At 38.5% G+C, this 24,788-nt stretch overlaps 1 protein-coding gene across 1 annotated transcript; it reads left to right on the top strand.

Moving 5' to 3' along the window:
• Window positions 1-207: 207 nt before the first annotated feature.
• Window positions 208-24,788, top strand: LOC138590919 (NACHT, LRR and PYD domains-containing protein 12-like). Its single transcript, XM_069661357.1, has 14 exons — window positions 208-241; window positions 537-685; window positions 1,500-1,619; window positions 2,537-2,583; window positions 2,692-2,772; window positions 3,515-3,520; window positions 5,391-7,164; window positions 12,337-12,507; window positions 14,355-14,528; window positions 15,806-15,979; window positions 17,257-17,430; window positions 20,665-20,838; window positions 21,243-21,416; window positions 23,967-24,788. Exons 2-14 carry the CDS (start codon window positions 555-557, stop codon window positions 23,971-23,973), a joined length of 3,207 nt encoding a protein of 1,068 aa, XP_069517458.1. The 5' UTR covers window positions 208-241; window positions 537-554; the 3' UTR covers window positions 23,974-24,788.

Below are 24,788 nucleotides of genomic sequence, written 5' to 3'. Positions count from 1 at the left end.
TAAGATGTTCACTGTCATTCAAGTCGGTGTTGTAAGAGTTCCTTTGAAGTGTGTTCATGAAACATCATCGACTCACCATATTTCCTGTAAATGGAGAGGGGAGGAGCAACCTGATCACGGGATACAGGCTCAACAGGGCTGGAACATGAAAGTGAAAGTGTTCAGTCACTTCACGACGGAGCAGACTCCACCATTTTGAATCGATGACGCAGAAGGAAACAAAACTGAAGGCTGAGGCAGGGTGAGTGTTAATAAACATTTGTATCATTTGACTGTTAAAGTCTCTGAGTCACTTTTCCACCTGTGGACTGTAGAGGAAAGAGAACTTAGAGTAAACTCGAAAGTTTGTTTCATCTTTGGACACAAAGTGTTGATTGGCTGAATAAGTTACATTAAACCGTCAGTAACTCACGAAAACAAGCAGAGATATAAAGAACACTGAACAGGTGGAGCGCTGACTGGTTTTATTAAACTGTACAATGTGTGTGTGTGTGTGTGTGTGTGTGTGTGTGTTACTTCCTGTTCTCTCGTTCTAGCGTGTTTTTCTCAATAAGATGAGTGTTTGTGTGGAGGAAGAGGAGGACAGAGCAGAGTCTGGAGTATCCAGCTGTCTGTCTCTGAAGAGTGAACGGTCCAAAGGTCTTCCTCCAGTCTTCAGTAATGAACCTGGACCCTCAGACACAAAGTAAGAGACTGTTGTGACTGTAAACTGACCTGACAGACGACGATGCATTGACGATGAGTACTAGATGCTTTGCTAATAGATTTATATTAATGATGCAGAAACTGTTCTACAAAAAAAAACAGTTTTATATCCACAAACTTCTGATGATTTTCCTGCAGGAAAACACTTGAAATCTCCATTTCAGAATTTACACCTCCAGAAAATATAGGATTCATTACTGTTCAAAATCTGCTTTCATTAATTTTTTATGTTTTTACTCAGAATATTGTGTTGGTTTGTGCAATATTAAACATATCTTTATGATATTTATTTTTCTGGTTTGTTGTTTTGTCTTTAATGTACGACTTTTGGTTACATGTAGTTTAAAGTTGTTTGCAGCTGTGTCTGTGTGCAGCTCTGTTACCCAGGGTGAACTTCCCTCTGGGACAGTTGACTTGTCTTATCTTTAACTCACTGCTTGTGTAAAACATGGTGACGAAATGTTATCAGGACACTAAATGGCTGCTGTCAGTTGCCATCTGGAGGAAAGATGTACTCTAACTAGTGGACAGAGTAAACTGTTATCTACTGCTGAGGTGAAACAATTATTATAACTGTTGTTACTGTTATACAACAAAACATTTATATGATTCATTTCAGTTCATTTGTTCCTCTTAGTATCAGTGACAGCTGTCAGTCACCTTAAACAGCTGTCAACTAATCTAAGAAGAAGAATACAAACCTTTCAATCTCCTATTTATCAACAGCAGCAGTAGAATTGAAGATTTTATCAAGGACTCATGTGATATAAATAAAAACATCTTGTGTGTTGCAGAGTTCAGCCCAACAGACAGAGAGCAGAGTCTGCAGTATCCAGCTGTCTGTCTCTGAAGAGTGACCGGTCCAAAGGTCTTCCTCCGTCCTTCAGTAATGAACCTGGACCCTCAGACACAAAGTAAGAGACTGTTGTTACTGTAAACTGACCTGACAGACGACGATGCATTGAGGATGAATACTAAATGTTTTGCTAATAGATTTATATTCATGGTGCAGAGTTATTACTGCAGAAACTGTTTCAAACTAAGGTGGATATATTCTGAGTTTGAGAATAATATAATCATATCATAAAATAATAATTTAGTGATTATTATTGCTGAGTTTTCTGTGTTATGAAGTGTTACTTTCATTGCATGCTGGGATATATGTAAATAAAGTAAGAACAGGAGGAACAATCAGAAACTTGTTGCAGTTACAATGTGGTTAGAAAACGTAAAGAAAAGACTTCATGTGTTTAAATGTGTTTATTCAGGATGAGGAGCACAGCAGGCTCTGAGACTCAGTGAGTGTTGTTGTTCAACTAGAGAGAAAGACACAAACATCTCATATGAAACACTGCAGCACACTGACATCATTGTATTTGTGATAGTACTACAGAAGACATGAAGAGACTGAAAACAAAGGCACCTGTCTGGACTTGAACCTGTGACACCTCTGTGACATGCTGTGTGTCTGAGCCTGCTGCTCGACCTCAGTTTAATTTAGGCCACTTCTGACCTCAGTTCAAACATAACTGAGTCAAGCTGAGCCGCCCACAGTGACTGTAAAACAGTGAAGCACATAATCAGCTGTCTTTAATGGAAGGCTTTTACTGTGAAGCAGCTGCAGGAAGTGTTGAGTTTGTATTAATAACAAACTACAGGCAGATCACACAATGTTTAATAAGACTGTCTGATAGGAAAGCAGTTAATTAATGACAAACACTTTTACTGCTCTCTGTGAGCTATCACAGCTTCTAGACTGTGTCCATCACATGGTGATATTTTTCTACCAAATTCAACAAATCATTTTAGTCATGAAGAAATGTGTTCACAGAGAGAAGAAGAGGAGTCATGTTTCTGTGGAGGAGCAGCCGTCCTGCTGTGCTGTGTGTCAGGACGTCCTGAAGGATCCAGTCTCTACCAGCTGTGGACACTGGTTCTGCAGACAGTGCCTCACCTCATACTGGGACCAGTCTGGTTCATCAGGAGACTCCTCCTGTCCCCAGTGTGGAAAAAGATCCAGAACAACACCTGGACTGCAGACAGCCAGTGAGACCAGCACTTTACAAAGTAAGACCGTCCATCAGTCTGCTGATGTCATCGTGTCTGAAAACACGGCTTGTTGTTTTAATACAGAGACATTTGTTGTGTCATTCAGCACCAACATTAAGATCTTTATAAATACCATTACAAATGAACTGATGTGTTCTGCTCCAGCATACATATCTGCTCTGTGTCACTCGTCCCGTGTTCTCCTTTGAGGAAAAATCTGAACCCAAAACAAATTTATATTTAACATGTTGTGATTTTATTGTAGCGCCCCCTGTCTTTGCTTAAAATATCAGCATGCTGCTTGTTCTCCATCAGGAAGAACTTTTAAACTGCTGATGTTCACCATAGACTGTATATAAGCAGAGGGAAGTAGCCCCTGTGATGTCACCGCTTTTGTTTGTGGACAACAGTTTTGAGGCCTTTAGTTTATTTTCCTTCAACATCTTGGTTTTTGGATACAGAAGTGACCGTATTTGGACGAGAGGGGGGAACTGAAGAGGAGGGAGGGATTGGCAAACAGTAAATGATTCAAGTTATACAGTTATGCCAAAGCTAACTCATGACTTGGTTATTTAGATAACAAGCTAAGCTAACAAGCCAGGTGTTTTCTACACAGACCTCTTAGACAGTCAGTTACAGTTACAATGAACCGCTCAGCAACACATTTTATTTGTCTGATAATTGCATGAAAAATTCTCCAGAAGGCACCAACGTGGAGACATGGCAGAGAGGTTCAGTTCAGTGAGTAAGATGAGCTAAGCTGATTGTATATTATATTGCTATTTAATCTTTTCTATTTACTGATCTCATTGTTATGTTATTGATCCCTTTGATACACAGTAACTGAGCATCTCCTTTATTTCACCGCATGTTTTACTTTGCATCTCTGTGCACATGACAAATGAAGAATCCTTGAAACTAGACTATTACATCATTTTGGGTCTACTGTTGCCCACTTTTCTGACAAGACAGCACTACTACGATTAAAAACAAACACCAATAACAACAATAAAAGACCAACACCACACAGCTGCTATCTCACCTCTGTAGGTAGCCTCTGAAGTTCACCTGGGCCCAGTGTGCAGCGTTTCTTGGCCAGCTGCTGCTGAGACACATCTTTCAGTGACAGTATTTTCTTTCGCCATTATACTGTACCTAGCTGACACTACACTGCCGTGCCTGACTTCATCTCAGTCTAATACACTGAACGTCAACGAGTCCGACTAATTCTGACCCAATTTATGACTCGTACTCGTGCTCGCTCTCTGCTACCTGCCACCTAGTGGTTGGTGGTTTCAGCAGCTGCTAGATGGATAAATGCTGTCAGGGCGCTGGTGATGTGCGCCCTGTCTACTCCTATCTCTTGTATTGAAGAGGAGCAAACTGCGCATGTGCAACTTATAACGAGGGTCAATGGACAAAGATTCTTGCGCCCCAGGCCGGAAACACGTGACCTATCAGTAACTTTAGACGGCGTAAACATTTTGAATCTACATTTTATTGCAGATTATACACTTTATTCACCAACATGTAATACTTACCTTGCTAATAAAAAAAATTATAAAATAAAAATAAATTACAAATTAATGTAAAGTCTTGTCCAGTGGAGGTCTAGGACGTCGGGAGTGGTGGGACGGCGCCCTAGCGCCCTCTATTGGCCACCTGCCACTGATCAGTGTGTTTTCTGCGTCTCTCAAGCAACTTTTTTATGGTGTACTGTATGCATTAAACAACAAACAAAGCATATACTGATATGCTGAGCCAGCTTCACAGACCTACATGTCTGCAGAGCACTCCTAAGTCATTATTCAAACAGGGGTCTCTCCCTCTCTCTCAGTGCAGTAGTTAGACCCGCTGTCACGCAGATAACGATCAAATTAGTGATGTCCAATCAAAATGTAGTCGATGGCCCAATTTTGTATAAAGGTAAACATTCTTACTGGTTTAAATCAACATTTTTATAGTTGTCCCCATCTTTGCTGTCCAAGAGTTTTGCACAAAAATATATATTATTTGCATTTAAGTATTTAATTAGTGTTAAAACTGTGTAATCTTCGTCATTTAAAAAGCAACAATAGAAGTAACAATAGCCTGACAATAAAGCTTACTTATACTTCACTAAAATCAGCATAAATAAAAAAACAAAAGATACATGGCGGTACTACCGCATACCGCTCGGTTGAGCCGTCCTAAATCACCGCAGGGTAAATTCCTTCACCGCGACAGCCCTACCAGCGGGAGGATTTTATTTTGCAGCAGCTATAGGAAATGTAGTGTATTTGTTACAGAGATTGTCAGTGCTTTGTTAGTGGTTCCAATCATTAAAAGAAGGTCTACACAACAAGATGTGAACATCGTCTGCATGATTTTATCAGTGCATCAGTTTTAAATATTGCAGTGATGAAGAAACAGCCACAGTGAGCTGTTTAGATGAAGCGCTGCAGACGAGCTGCTGAGGATCAACCTGTTCTCTCTGCTGTCAATCAAACACGTTCACTGACACACAGTCAGAGGCTGATTTGGACTCAACTTTAACACTTTATATTTTCTTATATTGATCTTTTTTAGTAACAAGATAATCACCAGATTGTCAAATGTTCTTGTTTCGTCTCATTTTGTTCTCTGTTTTGTGAAAGGTGGTCAGCAGGAGGTTTTCGATCAACATAAGATCAGTCTGAGGAGGAGATGTGAACGTGTGACTGAAGGAACTGATGAACCAGGAAGTGGAACCCTCCTCAAAAGAATCTACACTGAGCTCTACATCACTGAGGGACACAGTGAAGAGGTTAACACCCAACATGAGGTTAGACAGCTTGAGACAGCTTCAAAGAGGAAGACCCTCCATGACACTCCAATCAAGTGCCACGAAATCTTTAAATCCTTACCTGACCAACAGAGAGACATCAGAGTGGTCCTGACGAACGGCGTCGCTGGTGTTGGAAAAACCTTCTCAGTGCAGAAGTTCACTCTGGACTGGGCAGAGGGCTCGGAAAACCAAGATGTCAGTCTGCTGATTCTGCTTTCCTTCAGGGAGCTGAACTTGATCAAAGACGAGCAGTACAGTCTTCTCAAGCTGCTCCATGTTTTCCATCCAGCATTACAGAAGGTCACAGCAGAGACGCTCGCTGTCTGTAAACTGTTGTTCATCTTTGACGGCCTGGATGAAAGCAGGCTTTCACTGGACTTCACCAACAATCAGGTTGTGTCTGACGTCTCACAGGAGTCATCAGTCAACGTCCTGTTGATGAATCTCATCGAGGGGAATCTGCTTCCCAAGGCTCTCGTCTGGATAACTTCCCGACCTGCGGCAGCCAATCAGATCCCTCCTACGTGTGTTGACAGGTTAACAGAAGTCCGAGGCTTCACTGACTCCCAGAAGGAGGAGTACTTCAGGAGGAGATTCAGCGATGAAGAGCTGTCTAGCAGAATCATCTCACACATGAAGACATCCAGGAGCCTCCACATCATGTGTCTAATCCCAGTCTTCTGCTGGATCACTGCGACAGTTCTGGAGCACATGTTGACCACAGGCCAGAGAGGAGAGCTGCCCAAGACCCTGACTGACATGTACTCACACTTCCTGCTGGTTCAGACCAAGAGGAAGAAGCAGAAGTATGATGAGGGACATCAGGTGAGTCCTCAGGAGCTGATGGAGGCTGACAGGGAAGTTCTTCTGAAGCTGGGGAGGCTGGCGTTTGAACATCTGGAGACAGGAAACATCATGTTCTACCAAGAAGACCTGGAGCGCTGTGGTCTGGATGTCACAGAGGCCTCGGTGTACTCAGGAGTTTGTACTGAGATCTTTAAAACAGAGTGTGTGATCTTCCAGAAAACAGTCTACTGCTTTGTTCATCTGAGCGTTCAAGAGTTTCTGGCTGCAGTCTACATGTTCCACTGTTACACACACCGCAACACACAAGTACTGGAGGCTTTCCTAAAAGAGAACAAACACATCTATCATAGACAGTTCTCATCCCTGGATGACGTTCTGAGGAGCGCCATGATGAAATCCCTTCAAAGTAAGAGTGGTCACCTGGACCTGTTTGTTCGCTTCCTTCATGGCCTCTCTCTGAAGTCCAACCAGAGACTCTTAGGAGGCCTGCTGGGCCGGACAGACAACAGTCCAGAAATCATCCAGAGAGTCATCAACAACCTGAAGGAGATGAACAGTTATAAGATCTCTCCTGACAGAAGCATCAACATCTTCCACTGTCTGACTGAGATGAGCGAGTTCCTGAAGTCAGAGAACAGATCAGAGAAAGAACTCTCTGAGATCCACTGCTCTGCTCTGGCCTACATGCTGCAGATGTCAGAGGAGGTTCTGGATGAGTTGGACCTGCAGAAGTACAACACATCACGGCAGGGAAGACAGAGACTGATTCCAGCTGTGAGGAACTGCAGAAAGGCTCGGTAAGTCCAGAAGTGATTCACATTTTAAATCAGGGTTAATAAGTCGTTTAGTTCTTCAGATATCAACACTATAGAATTATCATTACTCTTAAAATACTGTTCCACTTGTTTATTCATAAATCTATTGTCTTTTGTATTCTGTCACTGACGTTCTTGAGCTGTTTCAGAAGTTTTCAATGCAAAAATGTTGTTTTTCAGTCAGTTTTGTTTCTAGCTGTTAAGTTCATGAAAGGAAAGCTGTTCTATTTATTTCTAATATGTGTTACATTTGACTGTTTTACTATACAGCATTGGTTCATGAAGGCAACATGCAAACCTGTTTAAACACATGAAGGATTTAAGAGTTTGTTGTTGAGGTTTTATCACAGCAGCATTTAATCACAACATAGAACAGTATTTAACAGTTATCAGTAAAGTTATTACTACATGAGTAGATTCTACAAGGTGTGCTATATAATCACTGACTATAACCACTATTCTTAAAAGTTTCAAATAAGTTCTGTTTCATTTTCTAAAGCAGATTTCTGAAGACAGAGAGAATTTCTTTCATGCAGTTATTTCTGTCATGTTTCTGTTACTGGTTTTGGATCCATTTCAAAGTGAGGACAGAGGATGTTCGGGGACCAAACACACTCCACTTTATTTTTTCTATTTCTACAGTGCACTTTATTTTGTTTTGTGATGCTCTGTATATATCCAGTATTTCTGTTTTCAAAGCACTTTGTAAACTTGTATCTACAACGTGCTGTAGATAAAGGAGAAGTATTATTAGTGTTATTCAGATTGAGTGTCTCATGTTTGCTGCAGCCACTGTGGCCACAGGTGAAAACTATGGGATCATGTTGAGCGCTGTAACATAGTGATTTGGTAGCACAAGCAGAGAATCGTCATCAAATCTGCAAACTGATTCAGAAATGTTCGTTCCACAACAATATCTATGAACAGTTTGCTAACATGAACTAACATTAGCTTCTGTGAACTGCTGCTCATACGACACAGACTGTCACAGTAACACCCCTGAGTGTGTTGAACCGAGCAGTGGTGCATTTAGTTGCTTATGAATTCCACATTTGAAAGAGGGAGGTTGTGTTACATGGCTGTGTTTTGAAGTGTTTCCTGATATTCTGTTGCTCACAGAAAGAAGCTGACAGGTGTTTCTCTCTCTTGTTGCTGTAGAGAAGAGTAGTAGCAGGAAATGCACAGCTTCCACCAATATTTAAGGTCTGATGAATATCTCAGAACATTATGGTGAAGTTCAGACTTTTTAAGAGATCGTATACACACCAATGTTATTGATCTTAATACTGATACAGTGAGAACATCTTTCTGATGACGTCATGGTAACGATAATGAAACCTTACCGGTTTGTTAACTATGTTTGTTTGCTGAATAAGTTAATAATTTTTTTACGAACACTAAATATGACTGTAATTATTATACAGAAACAAAATTTAATAGTACGATTAATACTGAAAATAAAATATCATTGATCCATTTCAACAGCCGAAGCCTATATGCAAATTATAACTCAATTAAAGACTATCTTGATCAATTTAATTCACCATTCAATATAATAGCAATGTCTGAGACGTGGTTGAACCCTGATAAAGGCACGGATTTTAATATGCGTGGGTATGAAATGTATTACATGAACAGACAAAACAAAAAAGGAGGTGGTGTTGCAGTTTATATTGACAAAAATTTTGACTGTCAGGTATTGGAAAAAATGTCAATGGCTGTGGAAGATATATTTGAATGTGTAACAGTCGAAATTTACATGGAAAAAAGGAAAAATATTATTATAAGTTGTATTTATAGGGCACCGGGATCAAACATAGAATTATTTAATGATTGGATGGAGAAATTGTTTTCTACAAACATCCATAAGGACCTGTACATATGTGGGGATTATAAAATAGACCTTCTTAATGCTAAAAATCACAAAGCAACTGAAGAATTTATTGATACAATGTTCAGCATGAGTCTGTACCCTAAAATAACCAAACCAAGCAGGATAACCTCTCATAGTGCTACATTGATAGATAATATATTCACCAATATTTTGAATAACAATACAGTCAGTGGGCTACTGCTTTATGATTCTAGTGATCATTTACCTGTTTTTGTCGTGTATGATGTCATTTACAGAAAGGTATTGGATACAAATAACACCAAATATATAAGAGTAAGAACGGAAGAATCAATGAATGCTCTCAAAGTTGACTTATCTGCTCAAAATTGGGATTCAATATATCAAGAAAATGACAGTGACACAGCATATGATTCTTTTCTGGAAATATTTAAGAGATTGTATGATAAAAACTGTCCAATCAAAAGACATAATAAGAAACAAAAATATGCAAAAAATCCATGGTTAACAAAAGGGTTAATAAATGCTTGCAAAAAGAAAAATCTATTATATAGACAATTCATTAAACATAGAACTAAGGAGACTGAATCAAAATATAAAAAGTACAAAAACAAACAAATTAACATCATGAGGAATTGTAAAAAGGAATATTATACTACATTACTTGAAAGTAGCAAAAGCAACATCAAGGGAATTTGGAAAGTGATTAACAATATTAGCAATAATGGGTTAAATGGTGTAAGCTTCCCAGAGTACTTTATTGATAACAATAAGACTATTAGTAACATGGAGGATGTGGTGGATGGATTCAATAGATTCTTTGTTGACGTTGGACCCAAACTGGCAAAAAACATTACAGAGAGGGAATCTTCGGAAAATGGGTTAGTGGGAGGATCAATAGACAGAAATCCTCGTACGATGTTTTTGAAACCAGTTGATGAAAATGAAATCCTAGCTATTGTAAGGAATTGTTCTAATAAAACATCAACAGATGCATATGAAATGGATATGATATTAATAAAGAAGGTAATTGACGGAATAATGAAACCATTTACCCACATTTGTAACTTGTCCTTTCAAGCGGGAAAATTTCCAAACAAAATGAAAACTACTAAGGTAATTCCGATATTCAAATCAGGGGACAGACATCAATTTACAAATTATAGGCCAGTTTCATTACTCCCACAATTCTCGAAGATATTGGAGAAGATCTTTGCTGCCAGATTAGAAAGCTTCATTGAAAAACATAATTTGCTGACAGAGTGTCAATATGGTTTTAGAAAACACAAATCAACTTCCCTTGCATTAATTGACTTAATTGAGGAAATCACAAATAAGATGAATAAATAAATAAATCAATAAATTGATAAAAAAGAGTTTGTTATAGGAATCTTTATTGACCTAAAAAAAGCATTTGACACCATAGACCATGAAATTTTGTTTAAGAAAATGGAGAAATATGGCATTAGGGGAATTGCACTGAATTGGCGGAGAAGTTACCTGGACAACAGGCAGCAGTTTGTCCAAATTGGGAATTATATCTCCACTGGTCGGGAAATCAAGTGTGGTGTCCCCCAAGGGTCAATATTAGGTCCGATTCTATTTATTTTATATATTAACGATATTTGTAAAGTGTCAAAATTCATGAAATTTGTCATTTTTGCAGATGATACTAATATTATTTGCTCTGGAGAGAATTTACAGCAGCTTTTGGAAGAAATCACACATGAAATGATTAAACTCAAAAACTGGTTTGACATAAACAAATTGTCACTTAATTTGGACAAAACAAAAATTATGTTATTTGGAAGACGTAAAAATAATATCAAAGTTCAAATCATAATAGATAATGTAATTATTAGTAGAGTGGAAGAAACAACTTTTCTAGGTGTGATAATTGACGAAAAAATCTGCTGGAAACCCCATATAAGTTATGTATGCTCAAAATTGGCAAAGAGTGTGGGTGTGATGTGGAGTTGTAGACAGTGGCTTAATTATCAGTCCTTACTTATTTTGTATTATTCATTTGTAATATCATACCTGAGCTATTGTGTCGAAGTGTGAGGTAATACCTATAAAACCAACCTGCTCCCTCTGTGCATACTACAGAAAAGAGCCATGAGACTCGTTCATAATACGAGATACAATGATCATACGAATCCACTGTTTTTGAAAACATCTGCATTGAAGTTTCAGGATCTGGTAAAATTCAAAACAGCACAAATAATTTACAAGACAAAAAATAACCTTTTACCATACAACATCCCAAACTTGTTTTATGAGAGGGAGGGTTGTAAAAAATATAATTTAAGAGGCATTTTTAATTTACAGCAACAAAGTCCAAGAACAACACTGAAAAGTATGTGTATTTCAGTTTGCGGGGTTAAGTTATGGAATGGTCTAGATGTTGAGGTGAAATCCAGTAAAAATCTATATCAATTTAAACGCAAATTCAGAAAAGGAGTATTAGAAAGGTATAACAAGGAAGAGGGGAAATGAGAAGCTTGGGAAAGAGGGTTGTAGAGAGCAAGTTAAGTGTGGGTTCGTTTTTGTTGTATTGGTTACTTATTTGTGATGACTGGGGTTGGATATAGATAAGCTCTGCTTCTTCCATCCCCATTTCAAACCATGGTGGTTGTATTGTTTGGTGTTATTTTTATTTGTTTGTTTTTGTTTGTTTGTTGTTGTAATATCTTTGTTATGTTGTTGGTTGGTATTTGTTTCGTCTGATTGGTTTGAAATAAACTATTTGAATTGAATTGAAGTTCTTCAGATGCTCACAACAGAATGTAGACGACGAAACTTCATGCACTCAGCTGTCATACACATCAAAATGTTTGATTATAATATGATTTAAATATGTACACGTCTAATACTGTTAAAAGGTTCCATTTGTTTCGATCCCACTTGACACCAGTCACTGAATTTTTCCACTCATGCACGTGAACCTGAAAGCAGCAGGTAGCCAGCAAAGACAGATCGTCTTTCTCGACTGTAATTGTTAACTAAGTTGTAAAAAAGGTTTCTAATCAAGACGTCCTCATGCTAACTCTTTGGAGACAGACATTTTCTCCTCCTTTATCTGCACATTAAAGCAAATCAAAGATTCAAAGTGTGCAGGTACGAGAGGGAGTGAGGAGAATTATTGTTTCATGTCAAACACAGAAAGATAAGATGAGCTGAACCCTGAGGTGAACAGCAAACTTAGATTGTTATTTAGTCTGATGTGTCAAACTGTCATGAAGTAAACACAAAGTGTCTCTTTCATTGTAACATATCATGTAATTTATGTGTCATTACAGACTCTCTGACTGTGGACTGTCAGAGACTCACTGTGAAGTTGTGGCCTCAGCTCTGAAGTCCAACCCCTCCCATCTGAGAGAGCTGGACCTGAGCCTCAACTCTCTGCTGGATTCAGGAGTGAAGCTGTCTGCTGGACTGGAGAGTCCAAACTGTAGACTGGAGACTCTGAGGTCAGTTTACTGACTGTAGCATGTAGTTTTTCTTATGTGTTCAATTCAACTCCTTGACTGAGGTTGAAAGTTTTGGGTGGTTAATCTTCAGGATTGACCTGATCACAGATCTGAAGAAGTGATTTTAAAATGTTCTGTCTTTCCAAATGGCTGAACAACAAGTGAAGAAAAGAAAAGAGATATTCACTGTTTGAAAGTTTCCACACGACTCACATTGGTGTCGATCAGACAGTGAAGATGATGTCAGCACTGACGAGGCTGTAATGTGTGTGAGGGATGTGAACGATGTCGTACATCTGATGATAGCAGATGAAAACCGGCTGCAGAGAGTTTGAGCTTCTGTGTAAACAGACAGAGAGACAGGGTCGATAAAGAAAAGGGAGTCATGAATGCAGAGCTCAGTAAAGGTGAAGGAAGGAACTGTGATGATCTTCATGGTATCAGAAGCTGACGCCCCACACAGCTGCTGTGGTGTGGTGTGCATCAAAGCAGAGCTAAGAGTAATAAACAGCAGCCTAACAGCGGCCAAAACAACACGACAGAGCAGGATTCAAAGTCTGTGTGAAGATTTAAAAAAGGACTCTGATGTAATTACTCCAAAAATATCAGTCATAGTGTTTGTGATTCACAACATGAACAGACTGTAAATATATGCAGATTTTATTGTTCAAAGTTCAGTCAAACTTTAGAAGCTTAATAAAGATTAAATTACACATCAAAGTCATTTGAACATGTCAAAAGGTGCAGCATCCTTCAAAAGAACAAGTGTTACACCTGGTTAAAGCCACATGAAGTGATGATTCTGAATGACAGCGTTAAGTTTGAGTTATCTGAGCTTCTATATTATTTCCTGTTATTCTTTCTAACAGATCAAAGTGTTGCTTTGTTTTCATGTCAGCATTGAGGAACTATTTGAAGAAACAGACCTTTAGATTTCAGCCAAAACAAATCAATAGTCTGCACCAGAAACATGTTTGTCTTAATGGAGAGGTTCATATTTCTTCAGGTCAATCTAAAAACAACACTCACATTCCCATATGCACATATATTTATAGAGTTATTTTCTGTCTGTCATCATTCCCTCTGTCCATACTGTCTGTGAAGAAATCCTCTTCTAACCTGACTCCAATGTTACGAGATGGAGGACAAACATTCACACTCTTTCACTTCACAAAAATGACTTTTACAGTTTAGCTGAAACTAATAAGAGGCTTCAGCAGACTGAGCTACACATATCAAGTGTTTGGTGTTTGACTGTCTCCTTGTTGAGCTGCAGTGGAGGAATAGTGACTCAAAGAGTGAATTTGGTTGTAAATAGTTTGAACCTTTGGTGGACACAGACTTGATTTGGCTGACTCAGACTGCTGAAGCTTCATATTAGTTTCACATGAACTTATGGAGTTTATCCTGCTGTGTAGTTTTGTTAGGAAGGGACCACTTCACACTCACTGGGGACAGTAGGAATCATTGCTGCCACTAATGAGTCTTTAATGTGCAGAAAGCATGTGGCTGTTATTTTAAGACTTCAACAAATGTGGACATCTCCTTTTATTACATAGACCTACTAAGCCCCCAAATACAGTAAGAAGGTCATTTAATAAATGAATGAATGAACAGTGTTTAGTCCAACATGTCTGATGTGTTCATGATTCTCTAATTACAGACGTGACTGAGATCAGCAGCATGTTATTAACCTGTGCTGACATGAAAAGGTGTATGAATGTTCTGTTGACATTTGGATGATGACTGCAGAAGGCTGACGTCATGATGATCCACAGAACACAATGGAAAAGTCACTCCACTCATTTGAAGGAAAATCTGTAATTTTGTCTTCATTCTTTATTCAGGTTGATTCTCTGCTGGTTGTCAGAGATGAGCTGTGCTTCTCTGGCCTCAGCTCTGAAGTCCAACCCCTCCCATCTGAGAGAGCTGCAGCTGAGTGACAGCAAGCTGCAGGATTCAGGAGTGAAGCTGCTGTGTGGTTTTCTGGAGAGTCCACACTGTAGACTGGAGACTCTGAGGTCAGAAACCATGTTTTACTTCTGTGCTGAGATTAATATGATGTGAAAGTTGTGTTGACACTAAACTGCAGACATGAGGCTGATATTATACTGATCCACACTGAGTATCTTAATGCTGAAGTCTATTTTCTTCTTCACTGCTTTAGTCCATTGACTGTAGCAGAGCAATGTTGAGTTCCACATTTAAAACCTTCATAGAACAAGAAAAATCCTACACTGTATAATTCACTGTGAACCTCTGAAACACCTGATTTCATCTTTTATTCCACATCATGTTTTTAAATAAATCAGTAATAGAAACATTTATTAATTATTTCAGTTTGTACGAGCAGAAAATAACAAATATATTCAGTATTTTCTTTTTCCAACATTTCGATTAAAATATTTGTTTCTTGTAACGACTGAAAAGTTTAAAGTGAAGATGCTTTGAGTTTATGGCTCCACTATTTCTAAAAGAAATACTGTCCATGTCTTTGTTCACATTCACCAAAATTCATTCGGACATATTTGGCATCTTGGAAACTTTAGTATTTTGAGTCGACTCTTCAGTTATTTTCTGCTGGTTTTTATTGTATTTCTTGTTTGTTGTGTTTGGCTGCACAACATGAGTTTGTATAGATGGAGCCACTGGTGCTTCTTGTGTTACGCTCCTGAAAAATGAGGAGAAATAATCACACAGTGATCGGGTGATGTTTCTCAGACACGTCTGAAGTTCAATGAGGAAAGTGCTGTGATTTCTCCTGGTGAGGGATTAAAAGACCACTTTCAGCGTTACAGAAGACCTCTATTGCAGTTTAAACTCAACAACAAAGAATGAATCAAATGTTTCTAAATATCACCTAATTAGCATAACAACCATTTTAATAGTGTTTTAAATATGTGTTTTATTTGAATCAGTCGTCATAAATGTTTGATCTTTTTAACCTAATCACAGATTTTAACATCATCACAGACCAAGAAGCACTAAACTGTAACTTGTATCAGACTATGAGTGTGTTATATTTGAACTTGTCACACTTGCAGAGTTTAAGAGGTGAAGTCGCTGCGTCTTTATTGAAGTAGCAGCATGTTGTCATTAATATTAATGAGAGCTCTTTTTCACTTTGTGTATTTCACACATTTTAACCTGCATCCTGTTGTGTTCAGGTGTTTGGAGTTTCCACTTTCTGAACTTTGACCTTCTTAACCTTCTTCAGCTCTGAACACATTATGAAACATTAAAGGATTTCATGCAGGAACATTGTATTCTAACGTCACATCATTTATTCTTTATTCAGATTGAGTGACTGCAGTTTGTCAGAGATGAGCTGTGCTTCTCTGGCCTCAGCTCTGAAGTCCAACCCCTCCCATCTGAGAGAGCTGGAGCTGAGTGACAACGAGCTGCTGGATTCAGGAGTGAAGCTGCTGTGTGGTTTTCTGGAGAGTCCACACTGTAGACTGGAGACTCTGAGGTCAGAAACCATGTTTTACTTCTGTGCTGAGATTAATATGATGTGAAAGTTGTGTTGACACTAAACTGCAGACATGAGGCTGATATTATACTGATCCACACTGAGTATCTTAATGCTGAAGTCTATTTTCTTCTTCACTGCTTTAGTCCATTGACTGTAGCAGAGCAATGTTGAGTTACACGTTTAAAACCTTCATAGAACAAGAAAAATCCTACACTGTATAATTCACTGTGAACCTCTGAAACACCTGATTTCATCTTTTATTCCACATCATGTTTTTAAATAAATCAGTCATAGAAACATTTATTAATTATTTCAGTTTGTACGAGCAGAAAATAACAAATATATTCAGTATTTTCTTTTTCCAACATTTCGATTAAAATATTTGTTTCTTGTAACGACTGAAAAGTTTAAAGTGAAGATGCTTTGAGTTTATGGCTCCACTATTTCTAAAAGAAATACTGTCCATGTCTTTGTTCACATTCACCAAAATTCATTCGGACATATTTGGCATCTTGGAAACTTTAGTATTTTGAGTCGACTCTTCAGTTATTTTCTGCTGGTTTTTATTGTATTTCTTGTTTGTTGTGTTTGGCTGCACAACATGAGTTTGTATAGATGGAGCCACTGGTGCTTCTTGTGTTACGCTCCTGAAAAATGAGGAGAAATAATCACACAGTGATCGGGTGATGTTTCTCAGACACGTCTGAAGTTCGATGAGGAAAGTGCTGTGATTTCTCCTGGTGAGGGATTAAAAGACCACTTTCAGCGTTACAGAAGACCTCTATTGCAGTTTAAACTCAACAACAAAGAATGAATCAAATGTTTCTAAATATCACCTAATTAGCATTACAACCATTTTAATAGTGTTTTAAATATGTGTTTTATTTGAATCAGTCGTCATAAATGTTTGATCTTTTTAACCTAATCACAGATTTTAACATCATCACAGACCAAGAAGCACTAAACTGTAACTTGTATCAGACTATGAGTGTGTTATATTTGAACTTGTCACACTTGCAGAGTTTAAGAGGTGAAGTCGCTGCGTCTTTATTGAAGTAGCAGCATGTTGTCATTAATATTAATGAGAGCTCTTTTTCACTTTGTGTATTTCACACATTTTAACCTGCATCCTGTTGTGTTCAGGTGTTTGGAGTTTCCACTTTCTGAACTTTGACCTTCTTAACCTTCTTCAGCTCTGATCACATTATTAAACATTAAAGGATTTCATGCAGGAACATTGTATTCTAACGTCACATCATTTATTCTTTATTCAGGTTGAGGAACTGCAGTTTGTCAGAGATGAGCTGTGCTTCTCTGGCCTCAGCTCTGAAGTCCAACCCCTCCCATCTGAGAGAGCTGCAGCTGAGCACCAACGAGCTGCAGGATTCAGGAGTGAAGCTGCTGTGTGGTTTTCTGGAGAGTCCACACTGTAGACTGGAGACTCTGAGGTCAGAAACCATGTTTTACTTCTGTGCTGAGATTAATATGATGTGAAAGTTGTGTTGACACCAAACTGCAGACATGAGGCTGATATTATACTGATCCACACTGAGTATCTTAATGCTGAAGTCTATTTTCTTCTTCACTGCTTTAGTCCATTGACTGTAGCAGAGCAATGTTGAGTTCCACATTTAAATCCTTCATAGAACAAGAAAAATCCTACACTGTATAATTCACTGTGAACCTCTGAAACACCTGATTTCATCTTTTATTCCACATCATGTTTTGAAATAAATCAGTCATAGAAACATTTATTAATTATTTCAGTTTGTACGAGCAGAAAATAACAAATATATTCAGTATTTTCTTTTTCCAACATTTCGATTCAAATATTTGTTTCTTGTAACGACTGAAAAGTTGAAAGTGAAGATGCTTTGAGTTTATGGCTCCACTATTTCTAAAAGAAATACTGTCCATGTCTTTGTTCACATTCACCAAAATTCATTCGGACATATTTGGCATCTTGGAAACTTTAGTATTTTGAGTCGACTCTTCAGTTATTTTCTGCTGGTTTTTATTGTATTTCTTGTTTGTTGTGTTTGGCTGCACAACATGAGTTTGTATAGATGGAGCCACTGGTGCTTCTTGTGTTACGCTGCTGAAAAATGAGGAGAAATAATCACACAGTGATCGGGTGATGTTTCTCAGACACGTCTGAAGTTCAATGAGGAAAGTGCTGTGATTTCTCCTGGTGAGGGATTAAAAGACCACTTTCAGCGTTACAGAAGACCTCTGTAACCACCATTTCTTAGTTAGAAGTTTGTTAATTTTCTTTGAATAGTATAATTTGCTTGAGTACAACGAGTATTATATGTCTGTTTAATTTAGGGAATATTGCTAAACATTAAATGTAATTTATTCTTGCATTTCCCTTCTGTAAGTTTCTTACCGTCCTGTGCAGCTTCCACAGTCATGTGACTGAGAGACAGAAAATTAGTCTTTTTATTTTAATATATTCTGTAAAAGTTCAGTAAACGAGTGATGGCAGAGCAACACGGTTGTTTTACCGTGCCTGTGGACTAAACACGTAAAACATTGTTGTGTGGTTACCATAAGAAGTAATTGTGGAGAAAGATGACCACTACAAGCTCTGTTCCATTTTAAACTCAACAACAAATTAATCAAATGTTTCAAAATATCACCTAATTAGCATTACAACCATTTTCTTTTTTTTTGTTACAATTTTGTGTATTGGAAATTAAATGACATACGCTAAAGTGCAATGGGTTGTACAGGAATATAAATGTAATGTAAAGTATAGCCTAAACTAAGGCAACAACTAGAACACAACGTAACATTTACATTACAACCATTTTAATAGTGTTTTAAATATGTGTTTTATTTGAATCAGTCGTCATAAATGTTTGATCTTTTTAACCTAATCACAGATTTTAACATCATCACAGACCAAGAAGCACTAAACTGTAACTTGTATCAGACTATGAGTGTGTTATATTTGAACTTGTCACACTTGCAGAGTTTAAGAGGTGAAGTCGCTGCGTCTTTATTGAAGTAGCAGCATGTTGTCATTAATATTAATGAGAGCTCTTTTTCACTTTGTGTATTTCACACATTTTAACCTGCATCCTGTTGTGTTCAGGTGTTTGGAGTTTCCACTTTCTGAACTTTGACCTTCTTAACCTTCTTCAGCTCTGAACACATTATTAAACATTAAAGGATTTCATGCAGGAACATTGTATTCTAACGTCACATCATTTATTCTTTATTCAGGTTGAGTTGCTGCTGGTTGTCAGAGATGAGCTGTGCTTCTCTGGCCTCAGCTCTGAAGTCCAACCCCTCCCATCTGAGAGAGCTGGAGCTGAGACACAACAAGCTGCAGGATTCAGGAGTGAAGCTGCTGTGTGGTTTTCTGGAGAGTCCACACTGTAGACTGGAGACTCTGAGGTCAGAAACCATGTTTTACTTCTGTGCTGAGATTAATATGATGTGAAAGTTGTGTTGACACTAAACTGCAGACATGAGGCTGATATTATACTGATCCACACTGAGTATCTTAATGCTGAAGTCTATTTTCTTCTTCACTGCTTTAGTCCATTGACTGTAGCAGAGCAATGTTGAGTTCCACATTTAAAACCTTCATAGAACAAGAAAAATCCTACACTGTATAATTCACTGTGAACCTCTGAAACACCTGATTTCATCTTTTATTCCACATCATGTTTTGAAATAAATCAGTCATAGAAACATTTATTAATTATTTCAGTTTGTACGAGCAGAAAATAACAAATATATTCAGTATTTTCTTTTTCCAACATTTCGATTAAAATATTTGTTTCTTGTAACGACTGAAAAGTTTAAAGTGAAGATGCTTTGAGTTTATGGCTCCACTATTTCTAAAAGAAATACTGTCCATGTCTTTGTTCACATTCACCAAAATTCATTTTGACATATTTGGCATCTTGGAAACTTTAGTATTTTGAGTCGACTCTTCAGTTATTTTCTGCTGGTTTTTATTGTATTTCTTGTTTGTTGTGTTTGGCTGCACAACATGAGTTTGTATAGATGGAGCCACTGGTGCTTCTTGTGTTACGCTCCTGAAAAATGAGGAGAAATAATCACACAGTGATCGGGTGATGTTTCTCAGACACGTCTGAAGTTCAATGAGGAAAGTGTTGTGATTTCTCCTGGTGAGGGATTAAAAGACCACTTTCAGCGTTACAGAAGACCTCTATTGCAGTTTAAACTCAACAACAAAGAATGAATCAAATGTTTCTAAATATCACCTAATTAGCATTACAACCATTTTAATAGTGTTTTAAATATGTGTTTTATTTGAATCAGTGGTCATAAATGTTTGATCTTTTTAACCTAATCACAGATTTTAACATCATCACAGACCAAGAAGCACTAAACTGTAACTTGTATCAGACTATGAGTGTGTTATATTTGAACTTGTCACACTTGCAGAGTTTAAGAGGTGAAGTCGCTGCGTCTTTATTGAAGTAGCAGCATGTTGTCATTAATATTAATGAGAGCTCTTTTTCACTTTGTGTATTTCACACATTTTAACCTGCATCCTGTTGTGTTCAGGTGTTTGGAGTTTCCACTTTCTGAACTTTGACCTTCTTAACCTTCTTCAGCTCTGAACACATTATTAAACATTAAAGGATTTCATGCAGGAACATTGTATTCTAACGTTACATCATTTATTCTTTATTCAGGTTGTTTAACTGCAGTTTGTCAGAGATGAGCTGTGCTTCTCTGGCCTCAGCTCTGAAGTCCAACCCCTCCCATCTGAGAGAGCTGCAGCTGAGCTCCAACGAGCTGCAGGATTCAGGAGTGAAGCTGCTGTGTGGTTTTCTGGAGAGTCCACACTGTAGACTGGAGACTCTGAGGTCAGAAACCATGTTTTACTTCTGTGCTGAGATTAATACGATGTGAAAGTTGCGTTGACACCAAACTGCAGACATGAGGCTGATATTATACTGATCCACACTGAGTATCTTAATGCTGAAGTCTATTTTCTTCTTCACTGCTTTAGTCCATTGACTGTAGCAGAGCAATGTTGAGTTCCACATTTAAAACCTTCATAGAACAAGAAAAATCCTACACTGTATAATTCACTGTGAACCTCTGAAACACCTGATTTCATCTTTTATTCCACATCATGTTTTTAAATAAATCAGTAATAGAAACATTGATTAATTATTTCAGTTTGTATGAGCAGAAAATAACAAATATATGTATTTTCTTTTTCCAACATTTTCCTCCAAAGTCACATCATTTATTCTTTATTCAGATTGAGGAACTGCAGTTTGTCAGAGATGAGCTGTGCTTCTCTGGCCTCAGCTCTGAAGTCCAACCCCTCCCATCTGAGAGAGCTGGAGCTGAGCCACAACAAGCTGCAGGATTCAGGAGTGAAGCTGCTCTCTGATCTTGTGGAGAGTCCACACTGTAGACTGGAGACTCTGAGGTCAGTCCATGTTGGTTTCAGCAGTATTGTACTAAACACAGTTATTATCACAGCAAAGATCCAGTATTGTCTGCTAAACCTCCAACCCTCCCAGTGGCTGCTGTCCTCAGTGAAGCTGTGAGAGGAGAACAGTGACAGGCTTCAGGATTGGACAGAAACACAGAGAGAGAACAGACAGCCAATCAGATCAGCACGAAGCTTGTTGTGATCACGTGTTTGATTTGATGTGAAGACAACTGTTGTTGTTGTGTTCATGTGTACAGGACATTAAGCTGGATTACAGCTGACAGCATCACAAGATGTTTAGAGACAGTGGTCCTCGTTCATCAAACTGTCGTACCATCAAATCTGATCTCAAAGTGTTCGTTCTCTCATTTCAGCACTAAACAATTCATCAGTTCATCTTTGTCACAGCTCTGAGATCAGTCTGCCTGAAGCCTGCAAATCACTGTCTGTTATTACACAGAACCATGGTTACGTTTAGTAACCACGGTCTTTGTACAGAACAAAACCTCTGCTGAAGTCCAGAAATCACAGCTGATGTTTCTGCTCTTCAGTCTTTGCATGAACATGAAGGACTTTTAACATCATATATAGTTTATATATCTGTCCATGTGACAGCAGCTTGTCCAAATGTTTCTGTGACAGACACCATTTTTACACTTCATGTGATATTTCACATTTGAAGCAGTTATACTGAAGTAGTTATACCATGTTCTGGGTGAATACTTGATTCTGATTGGCTGCTGGGTGTTGATTACTTCCTGACAATGGACACCTTTTAAGTAGTTGTGGATACGTATACGCTGGCTACGTAGTATCAGCCTGTTTGTACAATGACTGACCATGGCAACAGGTACAAAGTCAAAGCCTCTGTTTACAGTTGATGCACCTTGTTAACGAGCTAACATCGACCTACAGCAATGAGGGACTTCAACAGCTCTTTGACCTTATTGGGAGGATATGAGAACTTTGCTGACTGGGATGCAGCTGAAGAAAGAGAGAGTGGAAAGAAAAGAGAAACCTTTATTTACAGCACTGAGTGTAGTCCTTCAGCACCTCTGAGCACCACAGGATGGCGCCTGTAAAACAGGAGCTGCAGGAAGTACACAGCCCCTCTGAACTTACTGATCCTGTGGATCACATCAGCCATCATCTGACATCCCGCTCACTATTCAACTCTCTACTTCATTCTGCGGCCGACAGTAAACATGGCCGATCATTTGTTCGTACAAATCCTGATGTTGATTTCAGGACAATGACACGGCTGGTTAGCTACATAGTCTTCTTATTATGTCCCATTATATTTAACTTATATCCAACACAATGTTATTGACTTTTAATGTAGCAAGTATATTGTTAGCTTTCTCGCTAATAGCTGAGCACACAAGAAATATCTCCTGTTGCAGAGTGGTGTCCAAGACCTGTTTTATTTACTGGAGGAGTGAATAATGTTTCCATGTTATTAGAAGTAGGGATGGGCATTTGAAGGCATGTCAATATTCCAATATTATATTTAGAAAAATCGGATATCCGGTTAACCTCACTACAAAAACAAAGTGTAGCACACAGCGCTGTTTAAAGTGCGCATCAGTTAGACTGGCCTACATCGGCGACTTCACAACACAAGAGTCTCTGTTTGTTACTCACACAGGGACGCACAGTAGCGCTCTTCCTCATCAGGAACAAGCAGTGTATTTGCTGACAGTGAATAACATTGTTTATGGGACAGAGCGCTCATTCTGCCGCACGCTGTCTCTAATACACGCAGAAACAGACGCACACTCACACACACGGAACTAAGAGGTAAAATGATTATAATCCTCAAGCATAACTCCCTGTGGCGCTGATATTAATACACTGTCCAGGAGAATACAGGAGAATACAGCCATGTGATCCTGTCCGATCCTGACGGATTTAAATAATGAATTAGTTACGCTGCTGTGCCAGGCATGTTTTTACTTTATTTCTACTTTTTACACATTTTAAATGACATTGGTATACATGTTTAATGAACAATATGTGATTAATATAGCTAATGTATAATATTTAATGAACTTTAGGCACACAAAAAAATCCATAAGCTACAGCTATAGTCGAATACCCACGTCATTTAGAATAATGGAATACTTGAATATCCGTGCCCATCCCTAATCAGAACATTATGGAATGGTAATGATTGTTCCAGGTATCAGTCAAACCCTCAGGTGTTAGCGGCTCTGGCCTCCATGAGTCCACAGATTCCTGATAATGGACACCTCGTCGGGCATTATCCCTGACAGAAAAAATGTCACAGAGAAACTGATTTGAATCCATGTTTACAGTAAGCAGTGAATATGTCTCTGTTTCTGCAGTCATGATGCGTTCAGGGTCTCTCAGCAGTTAAGTTCCACTGTGTACTTAAGTCCTGTTCAGACTTGTGGTATGAACAGACTGAAGTCTCTGCTGGTCTTTAAACTGGATGTGCTGCCTCGCTGACTGACAGCTGATGAGGGCCTCTCTGTCAACACTGATATATGACTTCTGTTGTCTGTCTTCTTCTCTCATCAGGTGTTAGTAATGATCTCTGTCAGAGTGTGAGCGATCAGGAGGATGTTCGTGTATCAGAGGATCAGCTGTGTCCTGATGATCCAGAGAGGGTGAAGCAGCAGCATCAGCTTGTGTGTGTGGAGGCTCTGACTGGGCCATGTTACTGGGAGGTAGAGTGGAGAGGAGAGCTTCATCCAGCAGTGACTGACAGAGGAATTGTTGGAAAAAATGTGCCTGGATGATGCATTTGTCATGAGTGATACTAATCGTCTTAATGATCACTTAAAGTTGTTGCTATGGGACTTTTCAGTCCCACAGGAGGGAATGTTTGAAAAAAATGTGAAACTTTATAATGAAATGTTTTAGAGTTGAAGTTATATATCCAAAAGTTTTATAATCAAATGTTTTAACTGAAACTTTATAATCAAATGTCTTAAAGGTAAAGTTTTTTATGGTCAAAATGTAGTTAACGTTTCTATTGTCCAATGCCTTCAAGTTTTACAGTCACATGTTTTATAGTTCAGGTTTTATAGTCAAATGTTTTAAAGTAAGTTCTTATAATCCAATGCTCTAAAGCTCTAAAGTAGAATCCTAACAAGCTGAGGGCAGAGAGCCAGGGTTGAGGGAGGGGGGCTCCAACAGGTGGTGGCACAAGTCTGCCACTTGCGACACACTAACTAATTAGGCAGAGACCTGACAATGGGGAAAAAACGTGCCGGAGCCCAGCGAGGGAGGAGTTTAGAGTATATAAGACCGAGCAGCTAATGTGTGGGCGGTCTTATCCGGATGGACTCGGGTTTATTTGTTTGTATTTATACGGGAATAAACTCTTTTTGCATCAGA

The sequence above is a fragment of the Semicossyphus pulcher genome, unplaced genomic scaffold (assembly GCF_022749685.1).
Source record: "Semicossyphus pulcher isolate SPU_LCO1_2020_fin unplaced genomic scaffold, fSemPul1.0.p SCAF_14, whole genome shotgun sequence".
NCBI classification, from domain to species: Eukaryota; Metazoa; Chordata; class Actinopteri; order Labriformes; family Labridae; genus Semicossyphus; species Semicossyphus pulcher.
This window is presented reverse-complemented; position numbering and strand designations above follow the sequence as displayed.